We start from the raw sequence: 27,893 nt of genomic DNA, 5'->3' as shown, positions 1-27,893 counted from the left end.
CTTGTAATAACGCAGAGGGTCCATTGAGCTGATTAACACTCAAAGCCGTCTGCAGATGGCAAAGCTGAAAGAAAGAGCTTTGTACCAGTGGGGCTGCAGGCATTCACCCTTAGACACTACCATGGGGCCAAGGGCCCAAAGCTTTCGTCCTGGTCTCTGCACCTACCTGTCTGCATGCTCCCCCTAGGGGTTTGAGCTGCGGGGCGACCAAGCAGGTGAGCCACACCTCTGTCACACGTCCTGCAAGGGGAATCAGGGAACTCTCAATTACAATTATTAATTGTAATAGGAAAATAATTATCAATGTGTAATGAAAACTCTGAAGAATACTCAAGTACTCAGGGGCTGAGTGAGGGTATCCACGGAAGGAACAAACTTAAAAGAGGGTCTCCTCGCCAAAACTAGGGTTCAGGCCTTATTGGAAGTATGGCTGCAGCCCACTGGATGGCAAAGTAGTTCTCCCTGTGTGGTTGCTGGGGCTTAAGGGGCTTGAGGTTGAGCACACACAGTCAGTTGGGACATTGAGAATCTGATTACCAGCAGGGCCTGCACAAGGAAAGCCCTCCTGAATGTAAGCAGACATGCAGGGGAAGTTGGAATATTGGCAGCTGGCTCTCCAGAAGGCAGGCATGAGGTCTGGGGTGTGCAGCCTCATGCTGGGAAAACTACAGAGAGGAGGTCACTAAGCTGAGGCTGGGGCTATAAGCTAGACAAGGGTCTGACTGCTCTTGGCACATACCTGGGGCAGAGGACCCCTGGATATCCATAGCCACACTACTGGCAGCCGTGCATTCACAGTAAGAAGAAACAAAACCATACGCCCGCCCTTGTGCACTGTCCTTCCAGCACTCTCTACTCACAAAATTAACATCATACAAAGAAGAAATGCTGAAGGCAAGCTTGTTCAACATGTGGCCCAGGATGGCTTTGAATGCGGGCCAATGCAAATTCGTAAAACTTTCTTAAAACATTATGAGGTTTTTGTTTCGTTCTGGGTTTTTTTTGGTTTTTTTTTTTTTTTTTTTTTTTTTGAGATTCAGCTCATCAGCTATTGTTAGTGTATGTTATGTGTGGCCCAAGACAATTCTTTCAATGTGGCCCAGGGAAGCCAAGACATTGGACACCCCTGGCCTAAAGGGTTAGGCTCCAATATTGCAGATCAAGTAATGAAGACGTAATTTAGAGCTGGGAGAGAATCTGATAACTGGCACACTCAATACTTGGGGATCTTCATAAAGAATAAAACATGGCAGAAGCAATAAACTAGAAATACACAGTACATTAAATTTGACTAAAAGATAGTATGAAAAAAATCTGAATGGGCTGTTGCTGTAATGTCTCAGTACATGGAGGAAATAGGGCAAATAAATCAGGCAGTTATGTAATAATGTATTCTTAGAAAACTTCATTACTCATAGCACTATAAACTAGTGGTTTCCAAACAGAGGATGTACACTGAAGTACAGTAGGAAAAAAATTCTATTAAATTGTTCTAAAACATAAAATTATATCATAACCAGACTTGAAAAACTATATACGCCGAGATAGTATATATATTTATACGTATGATTTATAATTAGATATACTTATATTGAGGTTTCCTATTCAAATGTTTGCTGGTAAGGTACCCAATTAAAAAATTTAAAGACCACTGCTGTAGAAAATACCCCTACTTCTCTCCACAGATTTTACATACTCCTTCATACTATATAGAGTCCACGCTGGCCAGGCACAGGGCTGATTCTTGTAATCCCAGCACTTTGGGAGGCTGATGCAGGCGGATCACCTGAGGTTGGCAGTTTGAGACCCTCCTGGCCAACATGGTGAAACCCTGTCTCCACTAAAAATATAAAAATTAGCTGGGCATGATGGCGCACACCTGTAATCCCAGCTACTCGGGAAGCTGAGGCAGGAAAATCTCTTGAACCTGGGAGGTGGAGGTTGCAGTGAGCCGAGATCACGCCAGTGCACTCCAGCCCGGGCAAAGGAGTGAGACTCCATCTCCCAAAAAATAAAAAAATAAAAAAATAAATAAAAAAAGAAGCCACATATATCACAAACACAGACTTGTTTTTGTTTAATCCAATAAAACAAACAATCTTATATTAATATTTAAAGATTGGGAAACAATGTCTTCAACAAATTGCTATCACTATAGTTCATAAATATGTATTGTTCACCTTTAAAGGACCTATACATCACTCAAATTCAAAACTAATGAAATTCCCACTACTATAGAACAAAGAACCCTAATTAGCACATTCTTAAATAAGGGTATTACTCAGACTCCACAAGGGTAAAATGCTTACATTCTGCTTTCCTGAAACTTAGTTTCAAAAGATTAAAGTTTTCTTTTACAAATTCCTTTAGTACCCTAAAGCAAATTTCAACAATCACACCTACACACTGTCCCTAAAAAAAGAAATAAAATGTTTTACTTAAGTTTGGGTTCTGCTTTTCTTGTGTTGTTAAAAATTCCTAGTTACTTGACTAGGTCGCTATTTTACGTCTCTGTGCCTTAGTGGTCTCATAAATAAACAGGGATAGTAACCACCTATTTCAGAGAGGTGCTGAGGACTAAATAAATTATTTCCCTCTCTCTTACACACACAGGTAGACATACACAACACACAAACGTCTAACAGTTCCTGGCACATAACTTTAATAAATGTAAGCTAATAAGAGTACTACTAATTATACACTCACATTTGCTTTATAAGAACTGTTTGATCAAACTGAATCCTTGCCCTGAATATAGATACCCAATTCAGAAATGAGATGAAATAAGAATAGTCAAAAGTAACATAATTTCAGTAAAGAACAGCTTCTTAAAGGCACAAAATTCACCTTTCTTCCAAAAACTGAAACCACCTATTCAAGGAGAAAACCATTCAACAAGATTTAATAACCTACAATTCAGCAAACCAGGCATGGTCCCGTTTTTTAAGAACACCAACTTGGGAGGTAGAAGAAAGAAACACAATCATAATACAAAGAAACTATGAAAAACATACACAGTTCAATAAAAAGAATGAGGAATACGTAATTAAATCCCTTTAGTAGCATAGGAAGGCCTAATGAAAAATGTAGAATTTGAATAGCCTTACCATAGACTAAAGCAAAGAGATGTGGTGAAACCCAGTCAATAAAAAAAAGAAAACACTAAAGGAGAAAGCTAAGGCAAATGCACAGAAGTGAGGGAGGATACATAAGCTGTAGTGTAAGAACAGACTACAAAGCCCTAAGACTACAAAAAAATAAGAGATATGGTGCCAATCAGTCAGGATGGGACACTGGAAGCATGAAAGATTCCTGAATGTAAGGTTAATGAGCTTGAATTTTAGTTTTCATGGAACAACAGCATTTTACATGGTGCTTGTTAATGTGATGTGCACTGTACTGATGCCTCACTTAATCCTTACAAACCTATGAAGTAGATATGACTACTATCCTCATTAAAGAAATTAAGAAAATGAGCCCACAACTAGTAGATGGTGAAGTTGGGATTTTAACTCACGGTGTCCAATCCAGAATTTGAATTCTTCAATATCACATAGTCTTTTAAAGTCTTTAAGGAACAACTATGGTATCTGTGCTTTGGAAGGATAACTAATAATCTTAGTGACAGTATAGAAGACAGATTTAAAAAGAAGTGAATGGAGGACAGAAAAGTACCTTCATGAAAAACAAAAGTATTTGTTAAATTTTCCTATGGCAAGAAAACTATGTAGCTAGTAATGACATACCAAATTTAAGCAGCAAAGGATACAGGAAATAGTACAGGAATAAAATTGACAAAACTTGGTAACTGGCCTGTGGAAATGAGAGCAGCTAAAAATGACTGAAGGATTCAAAACATTTTTTTTTTTTGAGATGGAGTTTCGCTCGTCACCCAGGCTGGAGTACAGTGGTGCGATCTCGGCCCACTGAAAACTCCGCCTCCCAGGTTCAAGCGATTCTCCCGCCTCAGCATCCTGACTGGCTGGGATTACAGGCATGTGCCACCACCCCCAGCTAATTCTGTGTTTTTAGTAAAGACGGGGTTTCACCATGTTGGCCAGGCTGGTCTTGAACTCCTGACCTCAGGTGATCTGCCCGCCTTGGCCTCCCAAAGTGCTGGGATTACAGGCGTGAGCCACGGTGCCTGGCCAAAGCTTAAAAACTTAAGTGTGTGTGTGGGGGGGGGGGGCGGGAGCGGGGGGAGGCGGTGCATTAGAATAGCAACAGGCTTTCTTATTGGTGGGAGGATGGAGGGAAAAGTGGGTGAGTTCCATTTTAGACATTTAATTAGAAGTACTTACTGAACATCCACAAGCTAGAGTTCCACAGGTGACTGAAAATGGAAGCCAAGGGCTAAAAGTCTATAAAAATAATGGACAACTGGAAATCCTATCCAGAGTGAGTGATGGGAGATACTGTCAGAGTGGATGACTGCTGAAGATGAGTATGTAAAGCATGGATTATCAACCAGGCCATCAGGAACCACTTTCTGAGGAGAAAGTCCTGCCTCAGACATAATGATGAGTTGGGAAAAATGCTTGAGTGTTGCTAGTGAAGAGTGAAAGGAAAACATTGAGGGTGATAGGGTTCAGTAAACGCTACCCCAAAATATGGTACCTTGGCATTTGAGAAAGTAGCAGAACCAGGAAGGTTTCTGACCTCCTCCCACCCTTCTCCCCTGAAACAGGCCATAAAACAATTTTCTGACCTTCCTCTAAAGTAGGTCATAAGACCCTCATTCCAGATGTGCCCTCGCTATTCCCTGAGGAAAGGAAATGTCCTTATCTCTGAAAACACAGGGACATTAAGAATCTGCACAAACAGGCCTTGCTAAGTTCCCCCCCAGTTTATTACCATTAGATCCTACCTGCTTTGTCCAATCATATTTCCCCACCACTGTCTATTCTTCATCAAATCTAAGCACTGAAATACACAGGTTTCCCTGTATCTTTGGGTCTTCATTTCTGAAAACTTCCATGTCATGTAAAACTTTTATTAAATAAATTTGTGTTATTTTCTCTTGTTAATCTGTATTCTGTTAAAGGTGACTCAGCCACGAACCTAGTGACAGGTGGGAAAAAGATAATACTTTTTCTTCCCTGCGAGGGAAAGCCCCCCTACCACACATATACTATAAACTTTTGGATCTAGTCCTCTTTAATATATTAATAATAGCTACTATTTACCTTCCAGAAGGTGAAAGGAAGAGTAAAGACAATAAACAGTCACAAACGTAGAACCAGGAGCCTAGTGTAAATAAATTGAAGGTAAGTCTAGGTGGGGTCACAAACATTTTAAACAGCCAAGAGGGGTTGGCCAGGAAGCCATTTCAGTCCAGAGCCAGGCATTAGTTCAATATTGCCAGATCTTCTGATTTTCCAAAAGCCCCAAACTCTCATTTCAATATGAAAGTTTATGATTTTTTAAATGCTGACAAATTTTCTTTAAAACAATGTATAGGCACATGAAATAGTCTTTGAACTACTGGGTTGCTATGCAGGTCTACAAGTACTACAGATATGCCAAGCCAAGTGACCATTAAAAGAACATTTTCTTGGTCAAGGGTAGTGGTTCACATCTGTACTCCTAGCACTCTGGGAAGCCAAGGCAGGAGGATCGCCTGAGGCCAGGAGTTCAAGACCAGCCTGGGCAACATATAGTGAGACACTGTCTCTACAAAAAATTATTAAAAATTAGCCAGGCATGGTGGTGTGGGCCTGTAGTCTTAGCTACTCAGGTGGCTGAGGCAGGAGAATCACTTGAGCCCAAGAGTTCAAGGCTGCAGGTAGCCATGACTGCACCACTGCACTCCTGGGCAAGAGTGAGACCCCAACCCAAAAAAAGAGAACATTTTCTTTTGAATGGTGAGGAGTTGAATCCAAACTGCAATGAAAAAGTAATGAAGGCAATAAAAACAATACCTTTCCAAGAAGTCTGGCAATAACAACGAGGGGAAAAAAAAGAATTAAGGAAAATCTTTTTTTTTTTTTTTTTTTTTTGAGACGGAGTCTGGCTCTGTCACCCAGGCTGGAGTGCAGTGGCGCAATCTCGGCTCACTGCAAGCTCCGCCTCCTGGGTTCACGCCATTCTCCTGCCTCAGCCTCTCCGAGTAGCTGGGACTACAGGCGCCCGCCACCACGCCCGGCTAATTTTTTTTTGTATTTTTAGTAGAGACGGGGTTTCACCGTGGTCTCGATCTCCTGACCTCGTGATCCGCCCGCCTCGGCCTCCCAAAGTGCTGGGATTACAAGCGTGAGCCACCGCGCCCGGCAGGAAAATCTTTTTAGGAAGAAGTTTCACATAAGGAGAGAAGAAGTCAGAGGAAGGGGCAAAATCTGAAGAGAGATGACCAGTGAAGCAAAAAGATGAAAAAGACATGTACACATTTATAGGCTAAAAGACAGAAGTGATGAAAAGTGATGAAGACTCAAAAAAGTGGGATGGTTCTCTGAAGTGGTGGGGATCAAGTACACATACGGAAAGATGCACTTTGGAAAGGGAACAGCCACTTCTTCCTTAGGTTTCCCAGGAAGGAAATGAAAAGTCCAGAGAAAATTTGAGAAGATGACTTGAGGAAATGTGTAAGATAACCTCGGTCTTCGCAATAAATTTTTAGAAACATTAGCACTGAGTATTATCTGTATAAATTTCACTGTTTGATATTATTGTTCCTCTGATAAAGTATAATTCCCCTATTCATACTATATACACATCAGTGCCATGATTCCAGAGAAATATATTTAAAATCTTAGGTACCAAAAAAATGAGTTTAATGTACCTTAGTACGTAAGACAAGAATAAGCAGCATTTAAGTCTTTAAAAATTAAATCAAAGGTATGAAACTCTTCAGGAATGGCTTTATTATGCCTCTAGGACAAGAACATTCACTATCTTAGTACAGAGAAGCAAGCAGTAGAAAGAGGAAATAGGAGGAAAAAACAACAGTTTAGGAAGAAAATACTGTCAGAACTACACTTTAACTCCCTTCACGACCCCTACCAACAGTGCTGTTATATTCTAGAGCACTACTTGTCAAACTGTTCTGCAGCAGTAACTTCTTTATTTTATAAATCAAGGTATCAGGTAAGACTGGGGAGAAAAGGGAGTTTCCCTATTCTATTTTTTTAACTGTAAAACCACTATCTAGATGACAAGAAACTGAACAGTATTTTATTAACACTAAGATTAATGTTCTTGGACAAGCCACATGGCTGCAGGTTGTTCAGAGGTGCTGCCGCAGGCTGAACATGTCCTTCCTTTCCTAGAGCTGCCGACCTATCCTGCTGCTTGGGTGCTGGTGAATTCCTGCCTGGTGGCCCAGCCAAAAGCACATCACTCTGCTACCTTAACAGGAAATACACTGGCATTGCAGAGAAGCTCAATGTGAAGCTCCGGCATTATTCTGAGAGCCTTTTAGGTGTCCCCATTGCATATAACATGAAAGTTGTGGTGAACTGGGAGATATTTATGATTATCAAGAACGCATTAATCTTAACATTGAAGCAGATTTTGTTATTTTCTGCCCTGAACCAGGGTAAAAGGTTATAGTACAGTTAACAGTGTCTTCTAGTCAGACTGGCTATTTTGTACAAAAATATTTTAATACGTCCATCCCTAAATCTGAGATGTCAGCCGAGCAGTGGCAGGCTGTGGAGATAAATGTGAGTGATGAACCAGAATATGAAGTGTTTCATCTAGATTAAGATGCTGCTGAAATATTCTGCATTTAGGGAAAACAATCACTAGTTTACAATCCAAGAGCTCTGAAGTTTCTGATAAACCAGAACTGAAGAAGCTTTTGAAAAACTTCCAAAAAAGAAAAAGAGAAATCAGAAAGACCCAGAGATGAATGAAGTGGATGATGGTACCACAAGCTAGCAAATTTTGCAGATGTCACCCCAAAGGAAGAGTTAGACTTGCAGATTATTACTAATGTGAATAGCCTCTGGGAAGATGAACCAAAGGAGGAGAAACAGAAAAAGCATCAGGACCAGGACCTTGTTTTCCAATGCAGTGACTCCAGCGGTTATCAAAGTGACCATAAAACGAAGAAAAAAAAAAAGAAAGAAACACAGTGAAGAAGCTAAATTTACCCCACTTTTGGAATGCTCGCCTAAACAGAAAATAAAAAAGTAATCTTCTTTAGGGAGTTTTAAATATGATTCAGTTTTTAAAATATTGACTTATACACAATGGATGAATAAATGTTTTGAATGATATGGAATGCTAGTGTACATCAGCAGTTTACAAAACAGGGAACACTTGATAAGGAGTTGGATTTTTTTTTGTGCAAAAATTACAAAACTGACAATAAATTAATCTGGAGAATTCCAGTATTATTAAAGTGCCATTTTACTGTATATAGAATAAAAAAGTAAGAGCTGCTGTCACTCTCAACTCTTCCATCTTTCCAGGTTTTATACTACATAAAGTTATTCCTATAATCTTGAGACTATCAAAATGACATTATAATATAATATTATATCATTAAAACATAAGTATAGGTTTTTAATTTTATTTGAAACAGATTTCACCTTTAATCATTACATGCCATTTCATTTTTTAATTAAAAAAAAATTTTTTTTTTGAGACAGTCTCATTCTGTCACCCAGATTGCAGTGGTGCAACCTTGGATCACTGCAATCTCAACTTCCCAGGCTCAGGTGATCCTCTCATCTCAGCCTCCTGAGTAGCTGGGACTACAGGTGTGCACCACCACGCCCAGCTAATATTTTGTATTTTTTATAGAGATGAGGTTTTGCCATGTTGCCCAGGCTGGTCTCAAACACCTGGGCTCAAGTAAGCCACCTGCCTTGGCCTCCCAAAGTGCTGGGATTACAGGTATGAGCCACCATGCCTGGTCCTATTTTATTTTGCATTTTGAAAAACTCAGGGCATTTCTTGGTATTAGGTTTTCCTTTATCATGACTACTATAGTACTTCTATTGTTTAACTTAGAATGGTTAAACATTCTAAAGAATGCTTAATTAGTCTCCAGGGTGCTAATGAACCATGCCACTCACTGACTCCTGGGGAACAATACTCACTATTCTTTCCCACCAGGTGCATATGTATTGTTTTCTTTTTTCTTTAAGTCTAAGAGGTTGATGAAAAGAGCTGTTCTCTTGTTACTTGTCCATTTGTGCCTCTACCATTCTGATTCTGGTGTGTCTTCGAGGAGGAGTCAGATGAAGGTAAGATAAATGTGATTCTGACTACTGGGAAATTTCCTGATTACTTTTTAATGATTGGGGTAGGCTATCATAAATTGTTCTAAAGAGAAAAACAGCTGTTCACTGCTTTCACTGAGAAAATGTAGCAAACAAGGTGGATGCAGTTCCTTCCCTCATACGGTATCATAGGGGAAACAGTACACAGTAAAAGAGACTACAGAAAATTAGTAATTGTGCTAAGTGCTATGAAGAAAAAGAGACTGCCCATTCACAGTTACCTTTGTTAGTATTTGCAAACAGATAAATGGTTGAATTGAACTCTCCATATCAGGCATTTTTGTTGCCATTTAACTAGTACTAGACATAGTGCTAATCTCATAGTTTAATGTTCAATAATAAGTACGTTTCGCTGGTGGTATATCTTGATTTAAATCTAGGTGATAGGATATAGAGGTTGGAGAGTGGCAGACATTCACACTGGTTTACAAGTAGATGTGCCAGACAATGAAAGGGTGCAAACCAGTATATTTCATTACAATTGAGATTCATGTGAGTATACAGCCCTTGAAATGTTAACTAGTCCAAGCTGACATATGCCATCAGTATAAAATACATACCAGACTTTGAAGATGTACAAAAAAAGACTGTAAACTATGTCAACTTTTATGTTGGTGAAATTACAACATTTTTGGTATAGTGGGTTAAATAATTTTTTAAAACTAATGTTATTTTATGAGGGAACATTTTGGATCTACTCCTCTTAAATGTATTAATAACTAACAATTACTCTGTAATTCTAGCACCATAATAAGCAAAGTACTCAGCAAACATTATGCCTTAATCACAACAGCTTTAAGCAGATATTATTACCTCTAGTCTATATGTAAGAACAGAGATTAAAACAAAACAAAACAAAAAAATCACAACCCTGAAGTCCTTCAGGAAGTGCCAGAGTTGGAATTCAAATCATAGTTCAAAATCTGTTCTTTTAGTTACTATATAATCCCAGCTTCTCTCTCATCCCCAGCCTCTCAAATTCTAGTTTAAAATTTTGGACAAAGGAAAGGTTTCAACTATAAAGCCACTAATCTTCTCCTGGTACATTCACTCCCATCAACTAACTCCAAACCCTCCACCACACACATGCAAAAGGATCTTTTATAAATTATTATAAAGTCTAATCCTACTTTCTTTAAAATGTAGGCTTCAAACAAATTAATAAATCAGTAATTTAATGTTATTTTTAAAAGTGATAATCATGGGCAATTTGAAAACAGTGGAATTATTAATGTTTTAAAATTATGCTAGGTCATATCATACATAAAACATCCAAAGTGTTTCCAAAGTAGTCTAAGTGTAAATGAAAGTGTTACTTTATATTACAACAATCATTTAAAATAATTATGGCTTTCATCAATTCTAATAACAACCACAAAAGGTCCCCAGTTCAAGGAATGAAACAAAGAAAAGAAACAAAGAAACAAAGAAAACTACAAAGAAACAAGGAAAAGCTACAAGTGGCATGCCAAGGTCACAACAAACAATATGTGAAAAAACCAACATCCTTAGAATCCCAAGATTTTAATTCGCAGTATCTAATGGGCTGTCAAGCAAACTATATATGAAAGACAAAATCTAGGATGTAGTTTCTTTTGGTCAAATAAAACAAGACCTATAAAGAATGGTTTTCATGGAATAAAAAACCCACACCACAAATATTTTCATTCAATTATAGGTAAATCCTCAAAGGTCTTTTGGTGTTGAAAATAATTTCTCCTTAGGCAGAATTTGCAGTATCAGGTAATCTTTTCAAAAATATTTCATAAGCAAGTCACAATACTGGATATACTGATAAATTTATTGCCAACATACTCAACTTCACTTACTAGGGTTAATTCTTAATTACTAAAAAAGCAGTTTTATGACACATGCATTCAGAAATGCTTTCTACAAAATATCTTCATGCTGATGAACTTCATGGTCAGTTTGAGGATATAAATTTTATTGACAATGTCACTTTATGCAATGTGCACTACCCTATTTTAGGGAGGCAATTAAGAAAAATCCCAAGCCAAGGTTTAAAATAAGATTATACAAATATGAATAGGTTAAGTCATGGAATAAATCACCAGATTCAAACTACTTAAGTATCAGGCTTTTATGTTTTAGTCTCCTAAAATAATATAATAATCTTGTAGAAGTTTTGTTTTTTTAAAAATAAAAATTTGCATTATTTCAGAATATAAATTGACAATGCTTGAGTTAACGTATAATGTTTTAAGTTTTATATATAGTGAAATCTATCACATTTGCAAAAAGTAGGGAAAGATCAGCAATACATGCATATGTTCACATAGAAAAATGCAAAATGTAAACTATTTTGAGTATATACAAATTCTAGGCTGGGCACGGTGGCTCACGCCTGTAATCCCAGCACTGTGGGAGTCTGAGATGGGCGAATTGCTTGAGCCCAGGAGATCAAGACCAGTCTGGGCAACATGGCAAAACCCTGTCTCCACTAAAATTACCAAAAATTAGCTGGGCATGGTAGTGCACATCTGTAGTCCCAGCTATCCAAGAGGCTGAGGTGGGAAGATCGCTTGAGCCCGGGAGATGGACGCTGAAGTGAGCTCTGATGGCGTCACTGCATTCCAGCCTGGGTGACAGTGAGACCCTGTCTCAAAACAAAACAAAACAAAAAAAACAACTAAATGCTAATGGCTCATCTTTTAAAAGTAGCATAATCATTCCTATTTACTGGAAATAATTTTCTCAATATCACAAATAACTACTTCAATTAACTTTGGTAAATCAAAATTAGTGCTAGACTTAGATTATTTGTATCAAATAGTTGATATAATAGCTTTCTGATTATCTGTATAACACTGTCTGCAATGAGGAACCAAGCCAACTGTTAATTACTGGGGTCCCTCAGTATCCATGGGTTCCGTACCCATAGATTCAACAAACTTCGATGGAAAATACATTTTAAAAAAAAAGCAGGCCGGGCGCAGTGGCTCACACCTGTAATCCCAGCACTTTCGGAGGCTGAGGTGAGCAGATCACTTCAGGTCAGGAGTTCGAGACTAGCCTGGCCAACGTGGTGAAACCCCGTCTTTATTAAAAATACAAAAATTAGCTGGGCATCATGGCGCACCTGTAATTGCAGTTGCTCGGCAGGCTGAGTCACGAGAATCGCTTGAACCCGGGAGGCGGAGGCTGCAGTGAGTCGAGATAGTGCCACTGCACTGCAGCCTGGGCAACAGAGCAAGACTCTGTCTCAAAAAAATAAAAATTAAAAAGAAAAGCAATAAAACGTAACAATACAACAATAAAAATACAAATAAAAAACCAAAACCGTATAACAACTGTTTACATAGCATCTACAGAGAAAGTATTTGGGAGGATGTGCCAGGTTATATGCAAATACTATGCCACTTCATTTAAGGGACTTGAGCATCTGGGGATTTTGGAATCTAAGGGAAGTCCTGGAGCCAATTCTCTATGAATACCGAGGGATGATCATACTATTTTTAAATTTAATTACCTCTTTCTAAATATAAAACCTGTTACTGGCCAGGAGCGGTGGCTCACACCTGTAATCCCAGCAATTTGGGAGGCTGAGGTGGGCGGATCACCTGAGGTCAGGAGTTCGGGACCAGCCTGGCGAACATGGTGAAATCCTGTCTCCACTAAAAATAGATAAATTAGCCAGACATGGTGGTGCGCGCCTGTAATCCCAGTTACTCGGGAGACTGAGGCAGGAGAATCACTTGAACCCGGGAAGCAGAGGTTGTAGTGAGCTAAGATAACGTCACTGCACTCCAGCCTGACAAGAGTGAAACTCGACCTCAAAAAAAACTATTACGAAGCTAATATATAACATCACCTCCTATATCAGGCATCAATAAGGATGCCACATGTTCCACATGAAGACATTGTCCAGGTATTTGAAATTTTATTTTTTAAAGCACTGCTTAGTTTTAGCCATTCAACCATATGCCTCAGTCTTCCTAAACAATCACTTAATAAAATTTAACATTTCTTGATGACACTGGGTCATACTGAGCAAGTATTACATAGTAGTAATGATGAGTTCCTAGGAGGCAATTTGAATTAACTTGGACACTAAAACAAACTAAATGGTTCTTGAATCCTATGATCTCCTAGGTCTTCAGATTAAAGAATTCATCATTAGTAAAGCATCTAACAGTGCCTGTTCTGAATACTGATTCCCTTTCTCTTCAATCTGGTTGGTCTTGCCTCTAACTCCAAGGTTTCACCCATTTGCAGATTATGGAAATTAGTTAACTGAATTTCCTAACTTGTAAGTAAAACAACGTTACTGATTTTGGACAATGACAGTCTGAGTGAGGATGGGTGCCTTCAGCCAAAGACAATGCAGAAGCTTCACTAAGTGTCCTTTTGGTTCTGCCTTTATAGGTAAAGAAAGGACTACACTCTGGATAATCACATTTAATTCTGAATGCCAGTTAGGTGGCATTTTCTGAATCAGCCAAGAATTCCTACACAATCTTAGTTCAAATTACTTTCTCAACCACTTAAAGAGCAGCAAAATATATCTGACAAACATAGCTCTCCTCAATCTCATAATTTCAAAAGTATTACAGGAAAACTAAACGTACAAACAGCAAGGTTGTCATTAAAACAGAAGTTTTTTGTTTTTTGTTTTTAAGACAGCATTTTGTTTCACTCCTGTTGACCAGGCAGGAATGCAATGGCACGATCTTGGCTCACCGCAACCTCCGCTTCCCTAGTTCAAGCGATTCTCCTGGCTCAGCCTCCCAAGTAGCTGGGATTACAGGCATGTGCCACCAAGCCCAGCTAATTTTTGTATTTTTAGTAGAGACGGGGTTTCACCGTGTTGGTCAGGCGGGTCTCAAACTCCTGACCTCAGGTGATCCACCTATCTCATCCTCCCAAAGTGCTGAGATTACAGGCATGAGCCACTGCGCCCGGCCTAAAACAGAAGATTCAAGAGTCAGCTTTACTTTAACTGAAAACAAAATGTACTGAGGGAAAAAAGATTTCAGGATTGCCTTCAGAAGTTTAGCTTTTGCAAGTTTTTCGCTGAAGTGACGGCAAATTTTTCCTATACCAATAGTACAGTGTCTGCCACAAATCAAGCACCAAGTAACTGCTAATGGAATAAATAAACGATTTTTCCTGCAGTTCATTTCCTAGTTTAAGGAAATAAATGGTAGTATTTTTACTATTAAAATAGTTTTCCAACACTACTACAATAAAACAGTATAACCTATTTCAGGAAAAGAGTCAAGTAACTCTTTAACAATAGAACACGGGAGACACAGGCAGCAAAATATACTCAATTTGAACCTAGATTCTAACCATATCCTAACTCTGGGACCTTGGGCAAATCAAAACTCAAAAGTGTTAATATTTGAGGACAAGTAAAGCTCTGAGAAAAAATCTCAAAGAAATACTTACGAAGAACTTACTACATCAAAGCATTGTACGTACAATGAAGGAATCCAAAATCTGAGGACATAAAGCATGCAATATAGAAACAAAAGGCAACAAATGCATACATATTTATGACTCATGTATACTTTCCTAACCAAAATTGACAAAGCTTGAAAAAATTTTCAAACACTGAAAATAAAGTTAAACCATACTGAAAAATCCATGCTATACAAGCAACATAACATAGTCAATGACAGAAGTCAGAAGTAACTCTCAGAGCAAGTGCAGACCAGAGAAGGGTATACTTGGAAAATACGTGATCACGCTGGGCTTTAAGGTACAAGTAGAGTTGAGAATGACTCAAAAACTACTTGTTTATGATGTCTTCCTTGTGCCAGACACTGTGCTGGGAGCCTTCACCAGTGTCTCTTACTACCCTCTATGGGTGGGTATTTATCATCCCTTACCTCAGCCTGATTTTTTCAAAGAAAGCATGACTTACAGAGCTAAATATTTCTCCCAGATTGTGGGAGAGCTCATAGTTGAACTCAAAGCCATTTGGCTTTCCACTATTGTAACATTGCAAAGTTATCTAAGCAGTCACAAAGGCAGTAAAATGAACAGATATGCTTGTGAGGAATTAATAAATTTAAATGGAGCAGAAAGTTCCTGTAGAATAATAAAAATGCTGAAAAAAGTAAACAATGAAGGAGGGAGAGCACTGGGTTCATGCTTAAGAGAAGATTTTTTCCTATGCATCAGTATTTCTCAAATCGGGTTCTGTGAACATAATATGTTGGGTTTCTAGCATTCACTTTAAGAAATGTAAAACTGTCCAGGTGACAGGGCTCCCGACTGTAATCCCAAGGCAGGCAGATCACCTGAGGTCAGGAGTTTGAGATCAGCCTGGTCAACATGGTGAAACCCAGTCTCTACTAAAAATACAAAAACTAGCCGGGCTTGGTGGTGCCTGCCTGTAGTCCCAGCTACTCGGGAAGCTGAGGCAGGAGAATCGCTTAAACGTGGAGGCAGAGGTTGCAGTGAGCTGAGATCACGCCATTGCACTCCAGCCTGGGAGACAAGAGCGAAACTCTATGTCAAAAAAAAAAAAGAAATGTAAAACTGTATTTTAATTTTGATGCTTCTCCTAAATAAAAGAATGTTCTGGGCCAACTAGACTAAAAGACTAGCTTAAACATAGGAACTGCCTACTTTTTTACTTACTACTGAATTGAATCCCAGTGACCCTCTAAAATAGTATTTTTCAAACTGTGGGTTATGACCTATTGGTGGATTATAAAATCAAGAGCAACATTTTAAAATAAGTGAAAAACAGAATGTATCTCACGTAGTAAAGGTAAGTATTGTTTTGTGGTCATTTTGTTTCGGTGTGACAACTAAATGGTGAAGTAAAATAAAGTTATATCTTACACCAGGTTGAGTATCCCTTATCTGAAAAGGCTTGGGACCAGAAGTGTTTACCATTTCAGATTTGGAATGGTTAACCTGGATAAGCTGAGGTTAATAACTTGTAACTCTAACTGAGATCTACGCTCTCTTTGATTTCTGCAAACTGAAATTTGAGAAACACTGTTACAAGACTGCCACTGAGAAAGACAAAAGCAGGACTTTGGGGAATTTCACAAACTGAAAGGAATGTTAAAAGCAAGTTCATTGGGACGAGAACTAGGATGTCATTATTAGACTATACAAGGTAGAGATAATGTAACACAACAAATTCAGACCAGGTTTAATATCAAGGTAAAGAACCATGGTAAATAAAGAGGTCATTCTGGCCAGGTGAGGTGGCTTACTCCTGTAATCTCAGCACTTTGGGAGGCCGAGGCGGGCAGATCAAGAGGTCAGGAGTTGGAGAACAGCCTGGCCAACATGGTGAAACCCCGTCTCTAATAATACAAAAAAAAAAAAAAAAAATTAGATGGGCGTGGTGGCGCATGACTGTAGTCCCACCTACTTGGGAGGTGGAGGCAGAAGAATCGATTGAACTGGGAGGCAGAGGTTGCAGTAAGTCGAGATCACCCCACGGCACTCCAGCCTGGGAGACAGAGCGAGACTCCATATCAAAAAAAAAAAAAAAAAAAAAAAAAAAAGAGGTCATTCCACAAATCTTCTAAAGTCTCAGTGATGGGGTGGGGATGCCTCTCTTCTATTTAGAGATTGAGATCAGAAAGCAGGAATGGGAGCCACTTTTGCAAATCGAAGGGACAGTCAGATGTGGTTAGAGAAGATGAGTGACAAAAAAGAAAGCAGAGGCAGTGCTACTGAAAGGAAAAAAATTAAATGTGTCTTATAAAAGTGCCTCACACTACAGTAGGAAATAAAGGGAAAAGGGACATGCGGTAGAGTGTTATAGAAACGGTCGCTAAAGAATCACATCTCCCTGTACCCATAGCATGTGTGGTCCCCTTCCCACAAGGCGGCTGAGCTTGACCACTTAATCGGCAGTAGCTAACGGGACATCATTGTAAATATGACACCAGGAGGGGCATACAAAGTAAAGCATGTGTGGAAAAGAACTTACTCTCTTGATGCTATGTAAAGAAATCCAGGCTACCTTACTAGAGAAGGCTAAGAATAGAGAAATGAGCCAGCCCAAGTGAAGCCTTTAGACCAGCCTGTCTGACAACCACCAGACATATGAATGAAACCATCTGGGACTATTTAGCCCCAGAAAACCTGAGAGCTGACTGCAGAACCACTCAGCAGACCCACTGAGTTGTGAACAGTAATAAAAATGGCTGTTCTTTTAAAGGTACTAAGTTTTTGGATAGTTTGTAACATGACAATAATGGATATAGGATACCTGGGGGGTCAGGGTGGGGGAAACAAGGGTTGTAACATTCTGAATTTAACTTTTATTTCAATGCCTCAAACTCAGAAAGATGAGTCTTTAGGCCATGTAACCATAAATCTACGCTTATAAGATTAATCAAAACTTCTTGGCTTGGCATCCTGAAGTCTTAGTCTGGTTTTAATCTATCCTTTCAATCCTATCACTTGACATTTTTTCCAAAAATGCCAGTTTGAATAGTTGGTCCATTTATCTGAGCTTTTATTCCCATCCCTCCCACTTCTCTTTGGTTATCCAAAATCCTTCAAGATCCAATGTAAATAGTGTTTTCCTTTCCTGTTCAATTTTCGGCTAAAATAATTTCAAGATGCTCTACTTCTCTTAATCCATACTTACTATACCGCTAGATGCCTTACTAATACTGTCACTTAACAATTGATACATGCTATAGATTTTGTAAGCTCTTTACGGGTAGAGGTCCACTCCATAATTCTCCATAGCTACCTTAGTGTTCCCACATAAGAGCAATTTAAACATCTGATTAGAATAAATCAAAAGATATATGTAACTAAAATGTATGTGGGTTTTTTTTTTTTTTTTTGGTTTTTTTTTGAGGCGGAGTCTCGATCTGTCACCCAGGCTGGAGTGCAGTGGCGCCATCTTGGCTCACTGCAAGCTCCGCTTCCCGGGTTCACACCATTCTCCGGCCTCAGCCTCCCAAGTAGCTGAGACAACAGGCGCCCGCCACCACACCCAGCTAGTTTTTTGTATTTTTAGTAGAGACGGGGTTTCACCATGTTAGCCAGGATGGCCTCGATCTCCTGACTTCATGATCCGCCTGCCTTGGCCTCCCAAAGTGCTAGGATTACAGGCTTGAGCCACTGTGCCCAGCCCTATGTATGTAACTGAATTTTAACAAATCTTCTTAGCTGAACATATATACTTAGAGACCTTTAGTCTTTCTTTTTTTAATGTAAGTCAAGGGGGAAAAGGTAACATTTTTATTTTGAGATACATTGTGCAACTGCCAATGCCAAAAGAAAAACAATGAATCAGAAGGCTCTCCTGGAAAATAATACATTGTTAAAAGTTGCAGTGTATGTATGCTGGGAAACATATTAATGAAAGCAAACTTTCCATTTTACAACTATATGAGGATACTCACATTGATTGGTTAATTTTATAAACTGAATTTATCTGTAGGAGTTGGGAAAAATAATGTAACCTCTCATCTTTGACAGAATCTCAAGAAAGTAAGTAGAGCAGCAGTTTTATAGTCAAAAACCTATGAAAATCCTGTTTGGCAGGTTAGTAAATGTTATGAAGTACAGCTGCAGAATAAATCTTCTCTTCCCTCATTTTAATTTAGGACCAAAAAGGATAAGAAGGGGGCAAGCAAAGCTTAGTTTTGCTAAAACTGATATAAGCATACTCTGCAAAATAGAATTTATTATCTCTAACATGCAATCATACTAATTATGAACATTTAAAAAATTATTTCCCATGAGCACTATCTAAACTTCTAAAAGTTTAAATGACTTATTGCTCCCTCAATACCTAAAGTAATTATCACTAATTAACAAGCAAGCTATCTTTTCTTCTGATTTGAAGTGTCCTACAAATTAAGATAGCCTCTAATAGTCAAAAAGAAAGTCTAATTTTTAAGGAAAATGCTTAGTTTCAAAGATCTTGCAGTTATAATGTAACATGTATATAAACAAAAGAATCAACGTGTATCAAACTGATGAGACATAAAATACACAAAGAAATGTCCTAAATATGTAATCTAAATATTCTGTAGCTCTAACAGTTTTAATTTGGTTTTTATTTCTTATACCAATCAGGCACCAATAATGGCTAATAAAGGTAATCAAGACTAGCTCAAATAGTACCTCCTCAGTAAAGCCTTCCCTGATACCCCAGCCTGAAGTGCTTACTACCTACTTTGAACTCTTTAAGTTGCTATACATAAAATTAACTTACTCTCCTAAATATCCACTGATAACGAACTGATTAATTAGACCCAGCCATAAACTAGAATTACTATATACTATAAAACGGAAAGCCATAAACTTACATGAGCAGCTATGGAATGAGCTAGAAGATGCTTTTGGGGGGAGGGAAAGCAAGATGCAGTGTAGTTATCTTTATTTTCTTAAAAAGAGCAAACTAGTTCTGGAAACCATTAGGGCATTTGTCTTTGTGGAAATGAGACCGGAACTCTAGAATGGGAAAAAGATCAAGTTTTCATCGTATGCCCTTTCTCAGGGTGAATTTAAAAAAAACCATTTCAACTAGTACATTTTCAATTTAAAACAAACAACAAAAAAGCAAAACCAGGCTGGGTGCAGTGGCTCACGTCTATAGTCCCAGCACTTTGGGAAACCAAGATGAGAGGACTGCTTGAGCACAGGAGTTTGAGACCAATCTGGGCAATGTAGGGAGATCCTGTCTCCACAAAAAATTTTAAAGTTAGTCAGGCATGTTGATGTGTACCTGTGGTCCCAGCTACTCAGTAGGCTGAGGCAGGAGGATCGCTTAAGCCCAGTTGGTCAAGGATGCAGTGAGCCGTGACTGTGTCACTGCACTCCCGCCTGGGTGACAGAGTGGAGACCCTGTCTCAAAAAATAAATAAATAAATAAAAATAAAGCAAAACAAATTTGTTAATACACTGCCTTTTGACATCTTTTCAGCTGTCATTCTGAAGTGATATTTAAATATTATCTTACTAATTTATATCCCACTAGCTGCCCGTATCTTTTATCTCCTATAACATCTAAACCTAGGTCCTTGCATATAAATGCCTTCTTAAAAGTACAGAATTTATTATATCGAAATGTCAAATGTTTTCTTTAATCAGGATAACTATGCTGAATTTGCTACCCTCTTTAACCTAGTAAAAGCTGTTTTACTAACTGTTTAAGTAATTGCTTGTAATTTCTGCTAAGAAAGTAAAAAGTTTCTTGATCTCTCATGGTCAGTATAAAGTATACTTAAATATTGTTGAATATCATTTACCTGGAACTGTTCCAAATAAAGTACATTTCTGAAGCTTAACTATCTCAATATGAAAAGAGCATAAGGACTAAAAAAAAAACTTCTAAATATACTATTTTTCTTTCTGTTCAATGTTTCTGAAAAGGGTACTTAGAGCAATTATGTTTTCATTTGTTGGGACGGTCCTGATCACTTCAGAAAATTTAGCATTCAAGGTCATGGGCACTAAATGCCAGTACCACATCCCTAGTCATAGCAACATCCAAAAACCTGATCCCACATATTTCTAAGTGCCCTTGAAGAGAGAACTGGAGGTAAGGAAAGTACTATGCCCAGTTGAGAAGCACTGCTTAGATGAATTAAGAAAATTTTATATATATATATACACACACACACACACATCAATTATATATGTATATATATACACACACACCGTATATAAGTATACACACACACCATATATAAGTATACACACACATCATATATATGTATATATACACACAAACACATATTTTTTTATTAGAGTCTCCTGTATCTTATATCCTTTGTAACATCTAAACCTAGGTCCTTGCATATATATATATATATATATGTGTGTGTGTGTGTGCGTGCATATATACACACACGTATGTATGTATACACATACACACACGACTGTAATTCAACCCTTTAAAACAACTGTCAGCCACCAGATCACTACTGATCAATGGTCAGTAACAGTTACAATCAACCAGTCAGCCAGTCCAGTATATAGTGCTGTCAGCAAATATACTCCAACAAATCAACTATTACAATGGCCAATTTTTCCAACGAACTATTATTTTAAAATCCCTTTAGAACAACTTCTCTGTTGGAATGCTTCTTTTAAAACTCCCAAATAACCTCCCTCTTTACTGTACTCATCTCAGTGATAAAATATATAAATCATAGTTTACTACAATTACCTGTCTACCTTCCTCCAGAGACTATAAACTCTTTGAAGCCAGGGACCATGATCATCCTTGCCTAGCCTGTATACAGTAGATGTTCAACAGAAATGTTGAATGAGTGACTACTGGCCCAGTCTAATACAATTAACTAGTCTAAAAGGTTCCAATTATAACCAATTTTTGTACAATAAATACAGTAATAATCCTAAAACAAGTAAATGCAAGAAATTACTTCTGGTTATTCTATATACTTATTCTAAGTCAATTTTAAGAAAATGAGTTGGTTATATTGCCCATATTAAAGCTAACTTTGAAAAGATACAAGGAAATTTAAGAGCTGGGCATGGTGATGTATGCCTGAGGTCTCAGCTACTTAGAAGGCTGAGACAGGGCCGGGCGTGGTGGCTCACGCCTATAATCCTAGCACTTTGGGAGGCCGAGGGGGGCGGAACCAGCCTGACCAACAAGGAGAAACCCTGTCTCTAGTAAAAACACAAAATTAGACGGGCATGGTGGCACATGCCTGTAATCCCAGCTACTCGGGAGGCTGAGGCAGGAGAATTGCCTGAACCCGAGAGGTGCAGGTTGCAGTGAGCCCAGATTGCGCCATTGCACACCAGCCTGGGTGACAAGAGTCAAACTCCATCTCAAAAAAAGAAAGAAAGCTGAGACAGAAGGATCACTTGAGCCTAAGAGTTTGAGGTTGTAGCGTGCTATGATCATACCTGGGCAATATAGCAAGACCCCATGCCTCAAAAATAAAATAAAATATATAAAAAATTTAAAATTTATGACATGCGCTCTACTATGCCCATCCTCTACTTACTCTTCCCTCCTCCCACTTAAGCTTTAAGCAAATTCTCATTTAAATAAGCAAAGGGGGGGGTGGCTTATTTCCAGAACTGTTAATAAGAAAAACATTTAATGCCTTTCGTTTCTATTTTGCTACTCAGAATTCAAAAAATCTATTAATCTCCTACCTCACTCAAAAATAAAAATCTATAAACTAGGGATCATAAGCAACTCCTATTTCTGTGGGTTTCACCACATTCTCCAGAAACTGAACTTTTGCTCATAAAAATTACATAGCATGTAAACTCATTTTTTAAAGTAAGTGCAAAACTAAGTTACACAAGCACTGAGCATCAACACTGACAGAATATTAATTCTGAAGCCCATTAACTTTGACAAACGTTTATTCATCTTTGCCTTCTTGAAGCGTGTGCCTATCCCAGTTTTACAGGAAAAGCTTAAATAGAAAAAGTTAAATAATAATCTCAAGGTTAGAAACTAAGACATAATTTCTAGCTCCTAGTATCCCTGGTACTATATTTAGATTGCGCCAATAAATTCTATAATTGTTAACCATTGCTTCACTCAACTTGGTATCAAAATGCTAGGTAATAATTGCTAAGATACAATTTTATTTTTATTTTTTATTTTTTTGAGACAGAATCTTGCTCTGTCACCCGGGCTGGAGTGTGCACAGTGCACCATCTCTGCTCACTGCAACCTCTGCCTCCCGGGTTCAAATGATCCTCCCACCTCAGCCTCCTGAGTAGCTGGGACTACAGGCACTCGCCACAGAGCCTGGCTAATTTTTTTGTTTTGTTTTGTTTTTTTGTATTTTTTGTAGAGAAGGGGCCATGCCATGTTGCCCAGGCTCAAGCGATCGCCCAACTCGGCCTCCCAAACTGCTGGTATTACAGGTGTGAGCCACCTCCACCCCTGTAAATAAACATAAATAAACAATTGTTTCAAGTTACCTCCACTTGACAAGATCACTAACATAAATAGGTTACCTGAAAAACAAAACAAAAAACCTCACCTCAGAAAATGTTCCAGAGGAAATCACATTCTGTATCGTTTCAAATGAAGACTCCTTTTAAGCATATTTAAATTATTCTGAGATTACAGTGTATGAGATATTTTATAATTTTTGAAATCCACAAATCCAGCATTCGTTTCATTAGTGTTTGATGTTTTTGTCAGTAGCATCAATAACAATTTATGTGGTAAGACTAATCACTTAATGAAACTAATATAGGAAATTACTTTCATTCTGATTTTTAAAATGCTGTTTCACTCATTAAAAAACTCAAGTCTGGCGGGGCGCAGTGGCTCACACCTGTAATCCCAGCACTTTGGGAAACAGAGGCAGGTGGATCACCTGAGGTCAGCAGTTCGAGACCAGCAGTTCGAGACCAGCCTGGCCAACATACAGTGAAACCCCAAACCTCATCTCTACTAAAAACACAAAAATTAGCTGGGCTTGGTGGCACACGCCTGTAGTCCCAGCTACTTGAGAAGCTGAGGCAGGAAAATCGCTTGAACCCAGGAGATGGAGGTTGCAGTGAGCTGAGATCGCACCACTGCACTCCAGCCCGGGTGACAGAGCAAGACTCCTCTCTCAAATAAATCAATAAATAATCTTTAAGTGATAACTTTACAATGTCACACACTCACAAAAAGGGTGGGGGGAGTCCAGCTTGCATGAGATTCTATTTTCCCAGAATTATTAATCCTGCTTATAAATACTTCTGACAAAAAAGAATTTACAGTAATTAGCCTTAAAACTATCAGTAGACACTATTAGGGGAAAATGTCTTTCAGCAAAGCTAGACTTTAATAGTTTTCACTGATTATTATATAAAAACTGATTCGACTTACAAATGAAATACTTCCTATTATGGGTGCCTTAGAGAAATTTTTTTATCTCTAAAATAAATCTTTAAAGACCAATTAAGAATGAGTGGGTACTGCAAGGTAGAGAAACTGAGAAATTTCAACAATTTTTTAATATTAGAATTCAAAGGAATGAGACTTTAATTTTGCCACAGGTACCCACCAGACCTATTTACCTAAGTAGGGAGCTTTCACACTGCACATCCTCCTAGACGTCACCACTTGATCTCACAGTTTTTGTTTTTAAGATTATGAACCATCACATAATTTGTGACAATAAAGTGCATATAGCAACGGAAATTCTTTTGTATGTGATCACGTATCCCCGACATAATAAAGGAAATATTTCAATATTTGGAAGCTAAAAAATAAGTGAAAATGTAATCTACTCAGCTAAAATGGTCAACCATTGTTCTACGTTTAGACCAATATTTTTCCAAAACGAATTCTCTGTAACGATACACTCACAAGTTAAATCTAAATATGACCTGTGTAAATTGTGTCTTCTTTTTCCTCCTCAAGACAACCAAATCAAAGTCTTCACCAGAGCCAGCAACACTACCTTGAAATTTCAATCCTAAGTGTAAGGCTCGTAATGAAGTCCAAATGTAGTCCCAAACTCTCCGATTTCATCATGGATGAAATGATTTTCATCATTAGCAAACAGTGTTATTAACATTCCAAATTCTGGTTAGAATGCAGTCACTGGTGATCAGTGTCCCTGGGCAAGCAAAGAAAAGATTTGAAACTACCTAAAGCAGAGATCCACATGAACCTCAGTCTTCTCCCACTTCATCAGGAAGCCAAATAGGAAGGACTCCACGAAACAGGGGTGAGGGGGTGATCGGGAGAGAAAGGATAGCGGAAATCATACTCCTCGAAGGGTGAAAGCAAATGAGAAACGGACTCTGGAAAAGCCGCCCCAAAAGGACATTCAACCTGAGACAGATGTATAGGGACAGCTCCTCTACACTAAGGAGATAAGTGGTGCACCAAGCAAGCAAGTATGGGCAGGAGGGGACAACCTCCGCCAAGCACCCCCTCCCGAACGTCTAGCTCAACTAGAAGGGGTCGGCGGGGACTGCTCCTCCGAACATCAACAAAGGCCCCTTCAGTCCTAAGGCGAAACTCGAACAACAAAGGCCCGGAGACAGCCAGGACAGGGCCAGGGCTGGGGGCGGGACGGATGAAAGCAGGGGAAGGCAAAGGAATCAAACCAGTGGGGGCGGAGGCCCGTCGGAGTGGGAAGCAGAGGCGCAGAGGCGGGAGGCGCGGTAATCCCCAGTGCACAATAAGAGGAGGACGAGGAAGAGAACCTGGCCTCCATTCTCCTCCTACTCTCTCCAATCCGCACCGTCTACATTTCCTCAGCCGCGGGGACCGCGCAGTCCCGAGTTCAGGGAAGGAAAGGGGAGGGGGGATTTTCCGCCTTGACCACAACTCCCTTCCCCCAGCCAGGAGCTGCAGAAGACAACAACCGCCACAACTGCAGCCACACAAAGGCGCCTTCCTTCTACTCCCGCTCCCACCCGGGCGGAGGCGCCGATGATGCCAAGGAAGCTGCGACCACCTCTCGGCCGCCTGGCGCTCGCTCGCCCTCTTCCCCCTCTAGCTGGGGAAAGGGGGAGGGGACCACCGGGCGCCCTCACCTGGCACAGCTGCTGACAGTAGTCGGTGGCCGCTTCCACGGCCGGTACCCGGCTCTCCCGCAGCTGTCGCTCCAGCTCCTGGAGCCGCTCGCCCAGGCGCTGCAGCTCCGCGACGCAGCCGCCTTCGCCGCGACTCAACCTCTCCTGCTCGGCCTCTTCGTCCGCCATCTTCACACCCCGCTCCGTCGCGTACGCACCTGGGTCACGTGATAACACAATGCCACGTTCGGCGGGGTCACGTGCCGGGCGCGCTTGCACGGCGCCGAGCACGTACAAAGGACCCGATGGGGAAGATATGGGGGTGGGGAGAGTGGCGCGAGAGAGCCCGAGGGAGGTGAAGGCAAGGGGAAAGGAGAAGGGCGGGGTTGGGGCGGTGCGGAAAACCGCGGTTTACTTACTCCGAGCGGGAAGTAGGCAGCAGCGGCCGAAAGGGGCGGGCTGGTGAAGGCCTGCTCTCGGTCACGTGGGCGCTGCGACGGGAAAAAGCCTGGGGAGGGGCGACCCTCTCCGGCGTCCCGATCCCGGCGTGGCTTTCCCCAGTCCACGAAGTCTTCTACGGACATATCCTCCTGTTCCCCAAGAGGATGGCACAGGGAGAGTTCTGAGTGGTCTCGGGCAATGGCTGCATTTGCTGTTGGCCTGTAAGCAGGCCAGAAGCAGAGGAAGAGAGAGAAGGTAAAACCCGCCCATGGACCGCAAGCGTGAGAGCCGAGGCAGGACTATGAACTCTCAAAATTGTCTCTGACTTCTCACCAGGCCAGAGAGGAGGGATCTAGTGCGTGAGGTACCAGATCTCGTCTCACTTGACTCTCCTCCTCTTCAGCACCAAGAACGCCTGTCCCCTGGAAACACATTCTCTAGGGGGTGGAGGCAACAAAGGAAAAGAACAATTGGGTCAGAGCAGAATGAGGTTCAATCCTCAGTCTGGAGAACGGAGCAAATTCATGAAAAGCGTAGTTTAAAAGAAGTCACAATATGAACAGACCAGATGACTTTTAAACCATGAAAACATTTCTAGAGTAAGTGATAACTAACTACTCTGTTTCACCGTGATTTAGACTCTGCTACACTCTACAGAAATCAACAATGAAAACAGGCTATATATGAAAGCTATTGAAAAGAAAGTAGGTCAAGGAAAAAAAAAACACCAATAAGGACTCCATTAGAAATCATAACGGAGGAGAGGAAATTGATGCTAAAATAAAACAATGTCGAGAATTATTATAAATATCTACAGCATTTTTTTCCCTAATGCTACAAATAGAGGTAGCATTCTGAACCACATTTTACTTACAAGCTGAAAGGAATTAATACTTGGCACTTGAACAAAAGAGTAGAAGAGGTGCTACAAAAATCGAAGAGCTTAACCTTAAAGTTCTTAATAAAACTAATTTTTTTTACAGTTAGAGCATTAGACAAAAGACCTATCTGTCTTGCAACTGAATAGTCTACAGAAATTTAGAAACAATGATATTGATAAGGCACCCAGTCTTTTCATTTACTCTGGGTGAAGTATATTTTTCTAGTACAAGCATCTAAAAAATAATTCCCATTGTGGGCAGTGTCCTCTTCAAGAGATTTCTAGTAATTAATGGAAAGTGTTCTACATACTATGTTGTCCAGAATAAATGTTTTATAACGCATCAGTGATGGTAATGTTTTTAAAGCGCATTATATAAGGTGACCAGGCACAGTTAAACCCCTTATGAAAAACAGTATCAGTTAATATTACATATTAACAAGGTAGAATCTTCAAATGTTTAATCTTCAAATGTTTACTCATGGAAGAGACTGGGAAGTACATTGAAAGGCTGAGAAGAGAGGATATAATAGTATCACTGAGTTGAAAAAGCAACAATTAAGGCAGCTAATGATTTTTAATATTTGCAGTTCACTTTCCCAAGTTAAGTATTTTAGATACCCAAACCAGGTTTCACCAGTTTATGTTATCTTAGGATTCCAGTGAAAAAATGCAAAAAGGGAAATATGAGATTAGCCAAATGTACCCGTAAATCCAAGGACTGGTAAGGTATCACAGGTTAGCAACCTCATTTCCACTTCAAGTATAATGGTTTACACCACACCTAATCTATAGAAAGGAAGAAAAAATAGGGGTTGAGGGGTGGGAGACATATATATCCAGATACTGATTTTTTAAGAGAATTGCCTGATAATGTAGGTCATTCCTACCTCTTGCACATA

At 39.6% G+C, this 27,893-nt stretch overlaps 1 protein-coding gene across 3 annotated transcripts in view; it reads right to left on the bottom strand.

Moving 5' to 3' along the window:
• The window catches only part of ZNF292 (zinc finger protein 292), a 106,787-nt gene extending 80,905 nt beyond the window's left edge, over positions 1-25,882 (bottom strand). Inside the window, exons 1-2 of one of the 3 annotated variants that reach the window (XM_063619038.1) lie at positions 25,692-25,878; positions 167-240 (exon numbers count right to left, since the gene is read on the bottom strand). Coding sequence is in view for 2 of the 3 variants with exons in the window: in XM_055257886.2 (XP_055113861.1) it covers positions 25,692-25,859 (168 nt within the window). In the remaining variant the exon portion in view is untranslated. Of the gene's footprint in view, positions 1-166; positions 241-25,691 lie in introns of all 3 variants that reach the window. The other 2 variants (XM_055257886.2, XM_063619047.1) reach the window with 2 other exon arrangements.
• Between the last annotated feature and the right edge of the window lie 2,011 nt (positions 25,883-27,893).

Source organism: Symphalangus syndactylus, chromosome 2, assembly GCF_028878055.3.
Source record: "Symphalangus syndactylus isolate Jambi chromosome 2, NHGRI_mSymSyn1-v2.1_pri, whole genome shotgun sequence".
NCBI lineage: Eukaryota > Metazoa > Chordata > Mammalia > Primates > Hylobatidae > Symphalangus > Symphalangus syndactylus.
The sequence above is the reverse complement of the archived record's forward strand: the minus strand, read 5'-3'. Positions and strand labels throughout refer to the sequence as shown.